Below are 14,928 nucleotides of genomic sequence, written 5' to 3'. Positions count from 1 at the left end.
TAAAAATTCAGTCTCTTTACAATAGCCATGCTATTTTAAAATCCAGTCTTTTAAAATTCAAAGTCTCTCCTATCAAATCCAAACAAATTAAATAATTTCTTACTTGGAGTGAGAAGAACTAGGGCAGAGTAGCAGTCTCAACAAAGCAAAACCAAACTCCGAAAGCATAAACAACTCTATGTTGAATTATTCAGGATTCATTCATGCTTTTTTTGGTTCCTTCAAAGGGTTTGGGTCAGGTCTCTGGGCCCATTCTCTGAAGCACACACAGTTTGTCTTCTAGGCTCTGGCTGACTCCACTCCACAACTGCTGCTGTCCTTGGTGGTCACCCCATGGTGTTACCATCTCCAAAATGCTTGGCATCTTCTGCAACTGGACTGAACTTTCACCAGTAGCCTTTCACAGGCTCTCCCATGGTGCAAAGCCTCAGATTTTCTCCATGACCCTTCAGTCCTGGAGTTTCCAATGCTATCCAGCTGTACCGTCACCAATGACTTCCCCGGGCCTCTCACAGTGCCAAGCCTTAGCTGTTCTCCATGACCCCTTCATGCCTTCAAATCCAGAACCACCAGGATGACTTAAACTACCAAGCTTAGCTACCAGAACAAGGTACAACCTTAGCTACCTCTTGAAACATAGCTTCTGTGAGCTCTCAGGAAGCACTTCCCAGAAGATTTCACCCAAATGTTGTTGGTCTCTTCTTAATTACCACTAATTTCTTAGCTCCAGCTGACCAGTAGTAGCTGCTTCAGTAAATCAAATGTTTACTTCAGTTATTCTGGTCTTGTGTTAAATACAACTAACTCTTTATCCCCACCTAACCACGCTACAGATTCTTTACGCAAATAGCCCATTAGTCTTTGCTTCCCTCGTAAACTTCACAAGCCAGGCCTCCATGGTCTGCACTGTTCTCAATATTCTTATCCTCCAAGCTTTTACAGAACAGCCCACTGAGCTCTCAACACTCCGAATTTCCACAATCCTCCTAAAAAACATAGTTATTAGCACAATCCAGGTACCAACTCACCACAGTTTAGGTTACTATTGCTGTAATAAAATACCATGACCAAAAGCAAACTGGGGAGGGAAGGGTTTATTTGGCTTACACTTTCACATCACTGTTCATCATTGGAGGAAGTCAAGACAGGAACTCAAGCAGGGTAGGAACTTGGAGACAGCAGCTGTTGTTTAGGTTAAGGGCCTAATTTGCCATAAAAATTTCAAGATTGTAGTTACAGCATTTCTCCATTCTCTTTCCACCATCCAAACCATCTCACGTACTACTTCCAGCTCTCCTTCAAAGTCATAGTCCCTTCTTTCACTCATTGTTACTGCATGCATATATTTGTATACATAGATGTTCCTAAATATAATCCGTTTGGTCCATATAACGTTACTTGTGTGTATGGTTTCAGGGCTGACCCCTTGACAGAGGACAACAAATTGGTGTATTCCTCCTTGAGGAAGGCTACCTCTCCTGCTTCCAGCTTTCCTCAGGTGCCTATAGTTCATGTGTAGGGTTGCGGTCTTGTGGGCATTTCTTCATCTAGTTTGACATGTCCATTGATGTTGTCATTGATCATCTCACCTTAGGGCAGTCATGCTGGTAAGACTTTATGAGTATAGCTTCTACTAGGAGGCACAATTTTACAGCACACTCCCCAATCCTATGGCTCTAACAATATTTGTGCCTCCTCTCTCACAATGTTTCCAGAGCTTTATTTGTGGGAGTTGTACTATGTCTGTACACACCAGAACTAAGCTCTGTAACTGTACATTTTGACTGGTTGTGGTTTTCTGTGGTGGTCTCTATCTGTTACACAAAGAGAAAACTCTCTTCAGAAACTTTCTATTCTTTCTTCTTTCTTCCGAGGACTAGTAGTTATAAATTTTCCCTAAACTTCAAAAATGTTAAAGTTTTGTTCTTTCTGGTTTGGTTCTTAAAGACCTTCTCTACTGGAGGAACGTCAGTCAGTGCCCACATCTTGATAGATTTAAAGCTGTTGTGGTTTCACGCAAGAATACAGATGAATAGAGGTAGATCCATGTCCAGCTGCTTCTCCTCAGTTGTGGGCATGAGAAGCCATGTTGTTAACACAAGCCACTTGTTCAAATTGTATTCACTATGGTCATCTTCTTTCTGGATATATGATGTTAATTTATCATTCCCTGTAACAGGCAGGTTTTATTCATGAAGGTGTTTCCAGTGCCCGGGCATCTCAGGGGAGAATAAGGTCTTCTGAATGCTAAGTTAGCTCCCAAATAATCACATCCTTCACATGGAAAGTGTACTCCAGAAAGAAAAATGAAAAACAGTATTTTAGCATATTTTCCAAGTCTGTGGTGTTTGGTGTTTTTGGTGTCATCAGGAAGCAAAAATAGGGCCTGATCCATGCTAGACACGTCATCTGCTACCACGTCTTTCAGTGAGATACCTGATGCTACCTGATGAGGCTAAAAGAGACCATCCCAGTCACCCATTTAGTAGTTATTTCAGGCTTAATACTGTGGCATTCATTGTTCTGACTGTGTATAACTTATTCTATGTTTAAATGAGGTAGGCAACCACTTGCTTTTGTCTTGAAAATTCCATATTACAATAATTGAGTACAACAACTTACAAGTACACAACTAGATGGAAGCATGAGATATGTGCCTAAAGTTTTATAATTCATTTTCTGTTAACATCCGACAGATGTAAACAAGTCTCACTTCACAGTATAACCTATTTTTCAAAACAGTCTGCAGCTCAGATCTGCAGCACTTAGGTTGTTCATAGCAATCTTCATGACAACCCTTAACCAGAAACCACAACTAAATTTCAAAGGCAAAAGGGAAAAGTGGTTGGATTCCAATCATCAGACTCTCAAAAATGCTGACTTCTAGACAGTAGGCAGGCAAAGAGACTGTGTGAAGGAGCCTCCCAGCAGGCATCAGTAACATGATCTACTGACAGGAAGAAACCAAGAAAATCGAAAGAGTATTTTTGTAAAGAAAAATTTGTTAAATCTCTATGGAGTCTCTATTACCTGCAAAAAATCTATTTATAGATAGTTTTAATTACCAAGTTATATTTTTTATTATTATATAGCCACTTTATTGAGAATTTTTATCTCAGCCTTTGGACTATTGAACCAGAATATACAGAAATACACATTAGTATGTCTTAATGTATTTTCTAGGTATAATATACAATGATGGGTTACTCTAGGGGAAAAAGAAAATTTTCTGATAATTTTAGTTTATAAACAAGTAAGATCTTTTCTCCATCTTTGCATTTGAGAAACAAACTACCCGGTCTGCCAGATCATATTTTACTTTAGGACCAAATATGATGTCACAAAGTTTTCAAAATGTGTGTTAGGAAATAACTCTGAAGAACCTTTGTCATTACATTCTTTTCCTGATGCCAAGATGCAGTCAATTCTCCTTGGTGGATTCACTAGTCTTGTCCAGTTTCACACCAAAGTAATTTATAATTTAAATACAGATCTCTTATGCACAATGCTGTCCATACAAACTGACAAGTTGTTAAAGTCATTGATGCATACCATGGATGATACAGGACCAAGACTAACTTCTTTTTTTTTTTCAGAAATGTGTTCTCTTTTTTAATTATTTTAAATAGCTTGTTTTACATGTCAATCCCAGTTCCCTCTCCCTCACCTCCTCCCACACCCCCACACCATCCCTCCCCATCCTCCCACCCTATTGTCAATTCCTTCCGCATAGGGGATATCACTGCACGATTTTTACCTACATCCTCCTCCTGTCCTTACCACAGTTGTAATACTGTGACTGTGACCATGCATGTACTTGTATGCATATCAAATGAAAACTACCATTTCCGAAGGTAGTAATGCATATGTCAACATATAGACCACCACCTGCCATTAATTATCTGACTTAGCTTATGTTACAAAAGAGCAATTTTCAGCAAAAGTTTTCACCGAACTTCTTTTCCAAAGAAATGGCAATCTTTAATTTGCAGACTTTAGTACTCTAAAATATCCAAAATTATCCCAAATTTATTCTGGATTGCGTAGTGCATCATAAACTAAGTAGAGATGTGTCTTTAAGGGTATTTTTAATATTAAATTAACAAATTAACCCATAGTAAGTGGTGTCTTCGTTTTTTCTGTGAAATGAGCTTAAATTGGGGGGGGCTTGTTATAAAGCCTAGTGAGGTTATTGATTAAAAAAAAACTCACAGACAGCATCAGGCAATTAAAATCACCTTATCCAGACTGTTTTGGTGAGATCTCTAAAATTCAAGTATAGTTTCTTGGATGTCTTGCTATGTGTCTCATTCGTGTACCTCTGATCCCATAACAACCATATTTTAACAGATTTTACTGTAGGAATGAAAAGAAATTTAAATGGACTTGAGGTTTGTTATAGACTTGCTTCTTTCCATTTTGCAAAGCACACTAAGTGTTGCTACCAAACCCCAAAAGAGTTTTCAGTGGCAGAATATAATACGTGACTATTGGGGCCTTTTGTAAATGGAGTTTATTGTTTATTTTGTTAGATTTATCCCTTTACAACACAGACTCATCATAGTAATTCTTACAGAATGGTAACTGTAGAAAGGAAAGAGTTCCATGTCCTGGGAAACCACTGCTTTTCTAGTTTAAGCTGCTGATGGTTTTATATTCGACTCTCCTGTGTGGTAGAACCCATAAGAAAATTCTTCTCTCTGCAGGTTCTGAGTGAAACGTGCCGCTTCTCAACATTACATCTTTTGTACTTTAATGTTGACACGTTTCCATGTCACGTGATCAGAGGGAGGCAGATTAATCCGGAGTCCTAGCTGGAAATTCCCTCCCTGCTTTCCTCCCTCTCCTCTGCAGTTGATGGCTAAGTTAATTCTCCTCGGTTTTGTCATGCTCTGACGCACACATCGTCAGCCATAGTAAGCCTTAAGAGTAAGAAAAAGATGCAGGGATGTCCATCAAAGTCTGCAGGTTGCATTTCTTAAACTTTGGCTTGACCTGATATGCCATTCAAAAAAGCGTCAAAGATTTTTTTTTAAACAGAGAGGTTCAATATGTCCTGAGGCTATCGGTTTTGAGTTAAACTGGGCGAAGTAGAAATATTTTACTCATCAGCTCTGCAGTCACAGAGTTTGCTTCAGCTAGAACAAAACTGCTGAGGCATTTAGAGAAAATTAACCCCCCATCCTGGCGGCCAGATGTGACTGGTCTCTGACGAATGCACATGAGTGGGCCGAAAAATCAAGAGACTGTGAAATTCCTGTCAGGTCCGTCCAGTGCGGAACGGGCCATTGGCTGCTTTCTGTATTTCCTCCATCATTCTTCTTGAACAGTGTCATTAATTTCCTCTCCTCCCCTGACTTGTGTTTTTCCCCTCCCTGTCGCCTTTAGCTCTGTCAGCTGCAAGAAAAGCTGGACAAGCAATGGCAAGAATACTTCGGACTGGTGATCCTTTTTAACCAGAACAGGCTGGCCAAGTTCCAGGGGGACTCCCAGGACAGCATTCAGAAAATATTAGTAGTGCAGGTAGGTGACTTCGGGGAAAGCGGCAAGATTATTCTGATCTAGATTGGAAAGTAAATGGCGGGGTGTGTGATGAAGCATTGAAACCATATCCCATCAGAGTTCTATAAATTTTTAACCTCTTTGATAGACTAGGGCTGCATGAAGGATGAATTCGGCAAGTGAAAACACATGCCATGCATACTTTGAGGGAATAAGGAGACTGGACTGACTTATCTCCAACCTTAGAGAGGATTTTTATACATACATTCTATTAAAAATGTGCTTTCCAGCCTCCAAGCTTTGTGAACGCCATTCTACTGGGGTGGGGGAAGCAGGGATACACTACATTCCATACAGTGTGTCTTAGTCTATCATTCTCCCTTTTTAAAGACAGAATCTTTCACGAAAATGCAATCTGGAGCTCTGACTGGGAGAGACTAGCTGGTCATTGATCCCCAAGTATCCTCCTGGCTCCACCTCCCTAAGCAAAGATCTTAGAGATATGCTATTGGGTTGAACCAATTTTTTTTTTACCATGAATGTTGAGGGTCCAAACTCAGACCCTCATGCCTGCACACTTAGAGCTCTGCCAACACTATTTGGATTTCAAAATTTTCATGATGATTTTCTGAAGATATTTTGATACCAAGCATACTTTGTGGAAAGCATGACTGTGTTTGTCCTGTCTACCTGTTATAGCTTTTCTTCTGTTTGGTTCATCCTTTTAAGTATATATGGCAGTGACGCTATTTGAAAACTTTAGCAGTTGGGCCTAGAATGTAACTGTCCTTCCAGATGCATGTGATGTTTTGCTGCCTGTGTTTGAATCTGGAAAAGCATTTAATGACCGGCTGGTCTTTATGAGTCTGCAATGCTTGAGAAACCCCTGCTGTCATGTGAAGACTCTTGGTAGGATGTTACTCGAGGTTGTTTCAAGCTAACGTTTTACCATTGAACATGCCGTAAATTGTGTTAAACATGATATCCCAAAGGAAAACACATGGTATTTTATTTTAATAAGAAACAAAAGAATGCAAGATTGCCTGTTCCATTAAACACAGCATGGCACTGTGGTTATTAGAACCACAGTCTCAAGAAGTGGCATGGCCAGCTATGAACACCAAACCCCAAACACATGTGCTTTATGCTGCTTTGACAACAAGCAGAGTAATTTTCAAAGAATTTCCACAAATACTAAACAATTTCAAATTCCCTTTTCCTTGGTAACTATTTTTAGCATTTCCTTGTGAGTAATGTGTATTGGTTCTAGTAAGAATGAGCTACAAAATTTGAAATAAAATAGAAGGAACTAAAGTTTTAAAAAGTGATGCCTGGTACAGAAAACCTTAAATGGAAATTTGCACACAAAGGATTGTTGCATGTGTTGAGAACTGAGAAGCACCTTGTTTTCATTTTTTTAAAAAAACTGTTAACCTACAGCATATTAAGATATTAAGATACAGGCAGAAAATAAATAAGCAATCATTTAAAATAAATGAACATAAATGTGGATGGCTGTGCTTCCCTTCTCAGGTTATGGTGGTTTATGGGTGTTCCCATGACTTAGTGTCTTAGAGAAATTCCAAATTTCTCCCTAAGTAATCATGCTCTTATAAATCTTACAAATTGTAAATTCTCACTGTGAATTGTGATGTATTTGCAAAGACTGACAATGTCATCAGAATATTGGTAAGGTGAGTGATTACCTATAACTTTCAAGTCACCTTTGTTCTTGTTTAATGTTAGAAATGCATCCTCATGTATAGGGAGAGATCAAACCCCCTTGGGGTGTGGTCACAGGTATATGGAAGGATTGAGGGATAAGAGGATGGGAGAGGAGTAGGCACTCATTCTCTTGGATCCTGGCCATGGTTTGAAGACCATAGAGCACTGACCCAGCTTTTCGTGTAAGTTATTGCTCTCTCTAAATAAATATCTAGACCCCTTTCCCCAATATTAGTTGCATGGATTTGTGCAATCTTCACTCATGTTCTCTGACAACAGTGATTTCCAGTCATCTGTGTTTGTGGTGTTGAGTAATCCAGAAGTGAAGGGATGGTCTGGGACATGGGGGAAACTCAGATGGTGTCTAGAGACATATCAGGGAGCTAGGCTTGGATTTAGTGTATTTGAGTATGGACAGATAGTGGCTCCATTTTTTTTTCTCTACAATAGATGCCTTCAGTTTAGAATGTTTAAACATTAACTTCCATTCAAAATGAAATTGCAACTTCTAAAATCATACCACAAAACCAGGCCAGCATACCCTCGTGTGGATGTCAGATTTAAATTGGGTAACACGGTACACACCATTCCCTAGGACCCACTTCCTGCCGGCCTTCCTGGTGTCAGCACTCTGCAAGGCTGCTCCCCGGATCTGTTTCTACCCCTCACAGAGTTTGCTGTTTAGTTCCTTCTCCCTCTCCTACTTGCACTCTTCCTTTAGCAATATCCTCCCTCACTTGCCTGCTAAAGATCACCTGACTCAGTGAGGATACTTACCCTGAAAACCTTCCAGGGTCAACCAGACCGACCCAGTTCTGCCAGGCCACGAGCCTTCACTGACCTCGGTCGCCATTTCTGTCCCCTACACAACACTCTAGCACTTCACCTTCTGACTCTCTATGCCTGCCACTGCACTCTAGTTTCCAGAAGTTTCTAAGATTCCCCCAGGGCTTTACTGTATCAGTGATAAGGACAGCGTTCTTCCTCACATATCTTAGGGGTATAATAATAAGTTGCCCACATTGGACAGTTTTGAATGTCTACCTTGACCTCACTTATCATGTCCATCTAGAAAACCATGATGGGGTCACCTAATACATTTGCACAGGAGCCTCTGGCTACCAGTGATTCCATCTGATTCAACAGGACAAACGGCTTAACAGCCTACATACTTGATTAGCATGTGCAGATGACCTGATCTCAGGGTTCACTCTGTGGTGATGTCAGGGAACCTAAATGTTCTCTGTTTCTCAATGATTATTAAAATGATGCTGCAAGGTATTAGTGAACTACTGGATGAGGACATCATCTGCTGTGCCTTTTGAAAAATTAATTGTATATGAGTGATGGTGAATAAATGCAACTCAAAGAAGAGGGACCCTTTGCTTTGTCCTCACAGCACTTTTTTCAGGGCTGCAAAAAGGCCATGGCTGCAGATCTGTACGTGGCAGAAAACCAGGAGGATCAAGTAAGCTTTTGATGTACATGATCAAGCAGAAGCCAGGAAGATTAATGATAACCAGAATAAAGATTTGGTGTATTTGACTTTGTAACCATATATATTGGTAGGCCATGATTTTGATAGGATCCAAAGTGAATTTCTACAAAAACAAAAACTATATAGGATGCTATGCTTTTTTTAATACTGTGGGAACATTTTTACATAGTCTTGACCTCATATATGTAACAATACAAAGTTCCTTTCTTTCATTTTCCTGTAACTCTTTTTCTTTCTTGTCCTTAATTTACATAAGCCTGTAGTGTATAGTACCTCTCTCACATCTTGTTTAGCAAATAGGCTGAGCACTGATGGATCACTCAAAGACAGAGATGCAGCCAACACATGCAAATGTGACCTTGGACCACATAGGCGGAAGTACATTTTTCTGAAAGGAGAAGCTCAATCATAATTTTTCTTAGGTTTGATGCATGCATAGTAATTTATTCAATGTAGGAAGCACAGTTTTGGAGGTACACCAGCACTGCTGCACGGTGCAGTAATAAGAAGGACAGGGAAAAGGATGTGGGAAATGTGGACTGGGAAGCACAGAATGAGCTGGATTGGAAGGTAAGCGTCTAAGGACCAGAGTACTAGGTTACCATGTTTTGCTGATCTTTAGAAGCCTGCAACGGGACCAAAGGATAGGAAAGATTAGCAGGCAGCTTTGGGCTCAATAGGAATACATTTTCTGTCAAGCATGCATTGCTTTTACTCAACCAGGCAGACACAGCCAGGTGTAAAAAGGAAGAAGGTATTGCAGATTCATAGTGGGGATGAACATTTTGAAGCTCAGCTCAGGGCACCTGCTCCTCCTACAATGTGGCTATGGCCTCTACACACATATATTTTGGCATGTCAACACCCCTCCACCCACCAGTATGCCAGCTTTCTGAAATTGGAAATTATTTCTTCTTTGTTCATCTTTTTCCACCTAAACTAATTATGAGTCCCAAAACATAGTGAGCAGAAAAATTTTGAGTTTGTGAATTGATCAAGATTAAATGTGATAAGCTTTAAACCTTCTTTCCAGCTCCTGACCTATAATTTTGTATTCATAAATAGAAATGCTCACTATATTGTTCTGTGAATACTGCTTGCCCATAAATAATGTGTCCAATCAATTCATTTACAGAATATATATACATACATGTATGTATGTATGTATATATATATATACAACAATGCACATACACACACAGAGAGAAAAAGAGAGAGAAAGAGAGAGAGAGGACAAAAACTCAAATAATTTATCCACATGATATAACAGAATATCTATGTGCATTCTTTTTGAAATGAAAGAAATTGTGAAAACACATGTATTACAGATTTAAAATATGAACAGATATATTACACTTGATTATTGACAAACTGAGTAAATCATATCAAATAATTTTAGGTAGTAGCATAAAAGATAGTCTAATGCAGTTATAATGAATTAAGAATATTTTCTGAGTCTAGAAATAGTTATCACTGCTAAGCTATTTGAGAAAAAATCAATACCATAAAATTTGAATAATTCAACAGGTAAAAAGGAAAGACCAGCATAAAAATAGAAAATATGGATAAATATTTAATAACTGGATAGCTATAAACAGTTCCACAATGCATTTAGAAGCTACAGACTTGCAGCTTATTCATAAAGTCAAAATATATGCTATTTAGAAGTTATATATTTAAAGCAAATGGAAACCAAATAAAAAAACATGTAAATATCACAAGGCCCCATTCTTGATGAGCCACAATAGGCAATCAATGTCTGACGAGGGAGAGAATCAGTCTTCTCTTGGCAACAAGATTCCTGATAGATTATCCAATCCCAAATGGTCAGCCCTAAGTACATATATGTAAGAACAACACTAATGGACCCTGTTGCTTTCATAAATTGTGTGTGTGTGTGTGTGTGTGAATAATTTTGATATGAAATGAAAGGGACATGGGAGGAGCTGAAGGAGAAGAAGAGGAAGGTGGAAATTATGTAAATACAGTATGCATATATGAAATTCTCAAAGAAGTATGCAAATATTAAAGTTGTAGTCTAAGAAGAAACAGAGAAAAGCTGAGACAGAAGTATTATTACTATGTTCAAATTTGTGTTTCTTATGAATAAAAAGCATCTATTGAGACATATCAATAACAAATTTCAGAATATGTGAAATAACATATGGTTGAAATCCAAATAAAAATAAATGAGTACACAATCAAAATAGGAGCTATTTATGACTTCTAGAATTTTATTTTAATATATCTTGATGGTTTCATACATGAGTACGCTATTTACAGCATGTCCCTCCTCAAACTCCTTCTACCACCCAGTTTCTCTCATACTCACAACATCTTCTTTAGTAATTATTGTTACAAAAATATTAGCATGTTTTGGTTGTGAGCCTAACATTTAACCATCTTTCCATCCCAAGAGAGTTGGGAACATAGCTCACATAATCAACTAACCATGCCTCATAGGGGCTCAGAAAGACTGAAGCAACATTCAGGGAGTCAGCATGGGTCTGAGCTACGTCCTTGTGTACAGGCCATGACTGTGTAACTTCATGTTCGTGTTTGACTTCTAACCATGGGTGTAGGGGTGTCTCTGACTCTCTTGCCTATGCTTGAGATCATTTTCCTCCTACTGGGTTGCCTTGTCCAGCCCTGATATGAGGGTTTGTACCTAGTCTTATTGTAAGTTCCTAGGGTGTGTTTTGTTGATATGTCTAGGTAGCCTGCTCTTTTCTGAAGGGAAGTAGAGGAGGAGTGGATCTGAGAGAGAGCAGAGGTGGGGGTGAGGGACTAGGAGTAGTGGAGTGAGGAGAAATGGCAATTGAGATGTACTGTATGATAGAAGAATATATATATATAATAACATAAGAATACATAACAAAATATTTATATCATAAATATATTATAGTATTACCTATTTTACTATACATATATATATATAAAGAATAACCAGCTAACCCTTAGAAAACAGAACAGAAACTGACACCATGAAAGTTCTCGGTGATGATGTCACTGTTATTATTAATGAAGAATATTACCATTCCTTCTTTAAAGAAATATTGTGTCATGTATCAAAATTAAGGATTCAACTTTAGAAAATATATCCATGTTGCTTAATATAAACAATGGTCAAAAGGAAGGACTATACTTTCATTCAATATATGCTAAGCAGTAATTGTTAAAAGCAACAATGTTACTCTAATAATAAAGCAACAACATAACATACAACAAAATTCCTTCAGTTTCATAAAACAGTAAATGAGGCAGAAAGACTGTATAAAAAAGGTCAAAAGTATCTTTATTATGATGATGATGTTTCTGTTAGTAAGAAAAAGAATAAGCATTAGCATGTTTTAAGATTTATATATCCTTATTTTATGTGTGCAAGTGTTTTGTCCTCATGTATATAAAGTGAACATAAGAATCTGGTGCCTGTGGAGGCCAGGAATGGGTATCAGATTCATTGGAACTGGGGTTTCAGATGGTTGTGACCTGTCATATTTGTGCTGGGAACTGAACCTGGGTATTCTGCAAGAGTAGTCAGTGCTCTTAACTGCTGAGCCATCTATCCACCCACCAGGAAGCATCAGAACTAATGAGATAGTTATTTAACATGTCAGCCTGAAATGCAAAGCTCCTAAGAGTAAGCAAAGAAAATGACAGCTCAATCCTTTCAGAAAGAGCCACTGAAAATATGGAAATAAGCAAATATATGTCCTTTCATAGGATTATATTGAAAAGATGCCAATTTTTTAAAATGTCAAATTTTAAAAGTTCATAAGTTTAACAAAATCCTACTCAAATCCAAGCAAGATTTTTCAGTGAGGCTTGAGGTGATTATAAATAAATCCTCAAGAGTAGCTTTGACACTTTGTAAGAAAAACACAATGTGTCAGGTTGACATTGGAAATTTATACCACTCTATAGCAAAACAAATCAAAAGGCTTTATTCATTGAATTAGAAGAACTCATTGATGCAAAAAGACCTGTAAAACATGATACAATGATTGGTAAATACTTCTCATTAAACAGTAAAACCATAAATACAATTAAACAATCTCTTTTTTTCACAGGAAGGCCATGGTCAGTTTCGTATGAATGTATCCTATGTGTCCCAATAACACTTTATTTACAAACAGGCAATGATCCTAAGGACTCTGGGAAAACCTCACATGAGTTTGGACATTTGAATATAGACTATTCACTTGCTAGCTGAGGTGTAAAGTAAATTCCCCAAACATACAAAACAATGTGTTTTATAAAATAAAGAATACTTGTATATAAACTGCAGAAGGCATGAAAAATGTATCATATATATTTGAAGTTACTTATTTTTGCATATACCTCTGAAATTAAAAATGATTCTAGGCTGCCATGTGAGTGCACAAGAAACTGAACCTGTAGCAATTAGGATCATAGAGTAATTACAATTCAAACCTATCTGTTAAAACATATCTGAGGGAACAAGAGAGGTGACTCAGCAGTAAAAAGAATTCATTTAAATCAGCATAAAATATATAACCCAATAGGAAAAGGAGCAAATTTCAGAATATGTGAATCAATTGTCCAATAGCAAAATCACTTAATTACAAGCCATTAATCCCAGTACTCTGGAAACAGAGGCAAGCTGATCTCTAAATTCAAGACCAGTGTCGTCTACAGAGCAAGTTTCAGGAAAGTCAAGCCCAGGCAGTGAGGGAAACGATTGCAAACAGAAAGCTGGTGAAGACGTATTTGGACAAGGGGCCATGTTCCAGCTCCAGCAAGCAGCAGAACATGGCAGCTTTAGGCACGTTGTTCTGGCTTTAGAGTCGAACATAGAAGACAGGTATTATGGAATTTTCCTTCTTAACTAAGGAAAACCCCCAAGGCCAGCCTTGTGGCTTGGGTGTCCCTGAATGGAGGCCTAGATTGTGTAAAGCTGTGAAGGTGAAGCCTGGATTGCCTTGGAGACCCCAAGATGTTGGAGATGCCAGAGCATTGGGGATACCAACTAAGGAAAATTGCTAACAGGGAGTGTAACCATCCCAAAAGAAAAAAAGGGTGTTACAGGAAACAAGGCTGAAAGGGGTTGAAGATCTGAAGACCATTTTGACATCACACATGGAGATGCAGAGTTTGGAGTTTGCCCAGACAGTTTTTAGTCTTGCTTAGGGTTCGGTATTTCCTCACTATGCTTCCTTTTCTTCGTTTTGGAACAGCAATATATATATATCCTGTGTCATTTTGTGTTGGAAGCATGTGATCTGCTTTTTTATTTTGATTTTACAGGGGTTACAGTAAAGAGATTGCATGAATCTCAAAAGAAACTTTGAGCTTTAGACTTTTAAATAGGTTTGAGACTGTTACAGACTGTGGAGATTTTTGAAGTGGAATGAATCCATTTTTTGCATTATGATATGGCTACAAGCCTTTGGAAGCAAGGGAGTGGAATGTGACGGTTTGAAAAAGAATGGTTCCCAAAGAGAGTGGCACTATTATGAGGTATGGTCTTGCTGAAGTAGGTCTATCACTGTGGGGAAGGGCTTTAAGGTCTCCTTTGCTCAAGCTATGCTTAGTGTGGCACACAGCTCACTTCCCGTTGCCTACAGATGGAGGTGTTAAACTCTCAGCTCCTTCTCCAGCACCACGTCTGCCTGCATGTGCCATGTCTCACAATGCTGACAATGGACTAAACCTCCAAAGTTATAAGCCACCCAAATTAAATGTTTTCCTTTATTTAGAAAGTAAAAAATACTTTTTCTCGATCATAACACCTTTACAATTTTTGAAAAGATATTGACAAGCAATGGTAAAAGTTCAGAGGAGTACACTTTCATATTTCATCTATTTCATTTTTCTTGCACTAAAATGTAAACTGTACATGCTTCTATTTCAGTTTTTACTAGAGAAATACCTCCATCAGTAACAGTATTGATGGTCAGAAACAATATGAATATGATGTAAATATCCACCAACATGAGAGGGGATAGATAAATGAGAGAATTTTGGAAAAATATGTCAGGCTTCAGTGGTTTATCTCCATTGTTAACTTGACAGGATTAGATTCACTGTAGGGAAAATAAACCTCTGGTCACATCTGTGAGAAGATGTCTAGATTAGTTCAATTAAGGTGAGAATCCCCACCCTAATGGTGGACTGCACCATTTCATGGTCTGGAGGTCTGAGATGGATAAAATCTGGAAGTGAGCTGTGCTCCAGAACCC

At 38.3% G+C, this 14,928-nt stretch overlaps 1 protein-coding gene across 1 annotated transcript in view; it reads left to right on the top strand.

Moving 5' to 3' along the window:
• Positions 1–14,928, top strand: part of Ccdc178 (coiled-coil domain containing 178) — a 388,724-nt gene that overhangs the window by 346,959 nt on the left and 26,837 nt on the right. The window contains exon 23 of the mRNA XM_040757896.1: positions 5,389–5,523. Within this exon, the coding sequence (XP_040613830.1) occupies positions 5,389–5,523 (135 nt within the window). The remainder of the gene's footprint in view (positions 1–5,388; positions 5,524–14,928) is intronic.

This window comes from Mesocricetus auratus, unplaced genomic scaffold (genome assembly GCF_017639785.1).
Source record: "Mesocricetus auratus isolate SY011 unplaced genomic scaffold, BCM_Maur_2.0 Super-Scaffold_100015, whole genome shotgun sequence".
Classification (NCBI taxonomy): Eukaryota; Metazoa; Chordata; class Mammalia; order Rodentia; family Cricetidae; genus Mesocricetus; species Mesocricetus auratus.
This window is presented reverse-complemented; position numbering and strand designations above follow the sequence as displayed.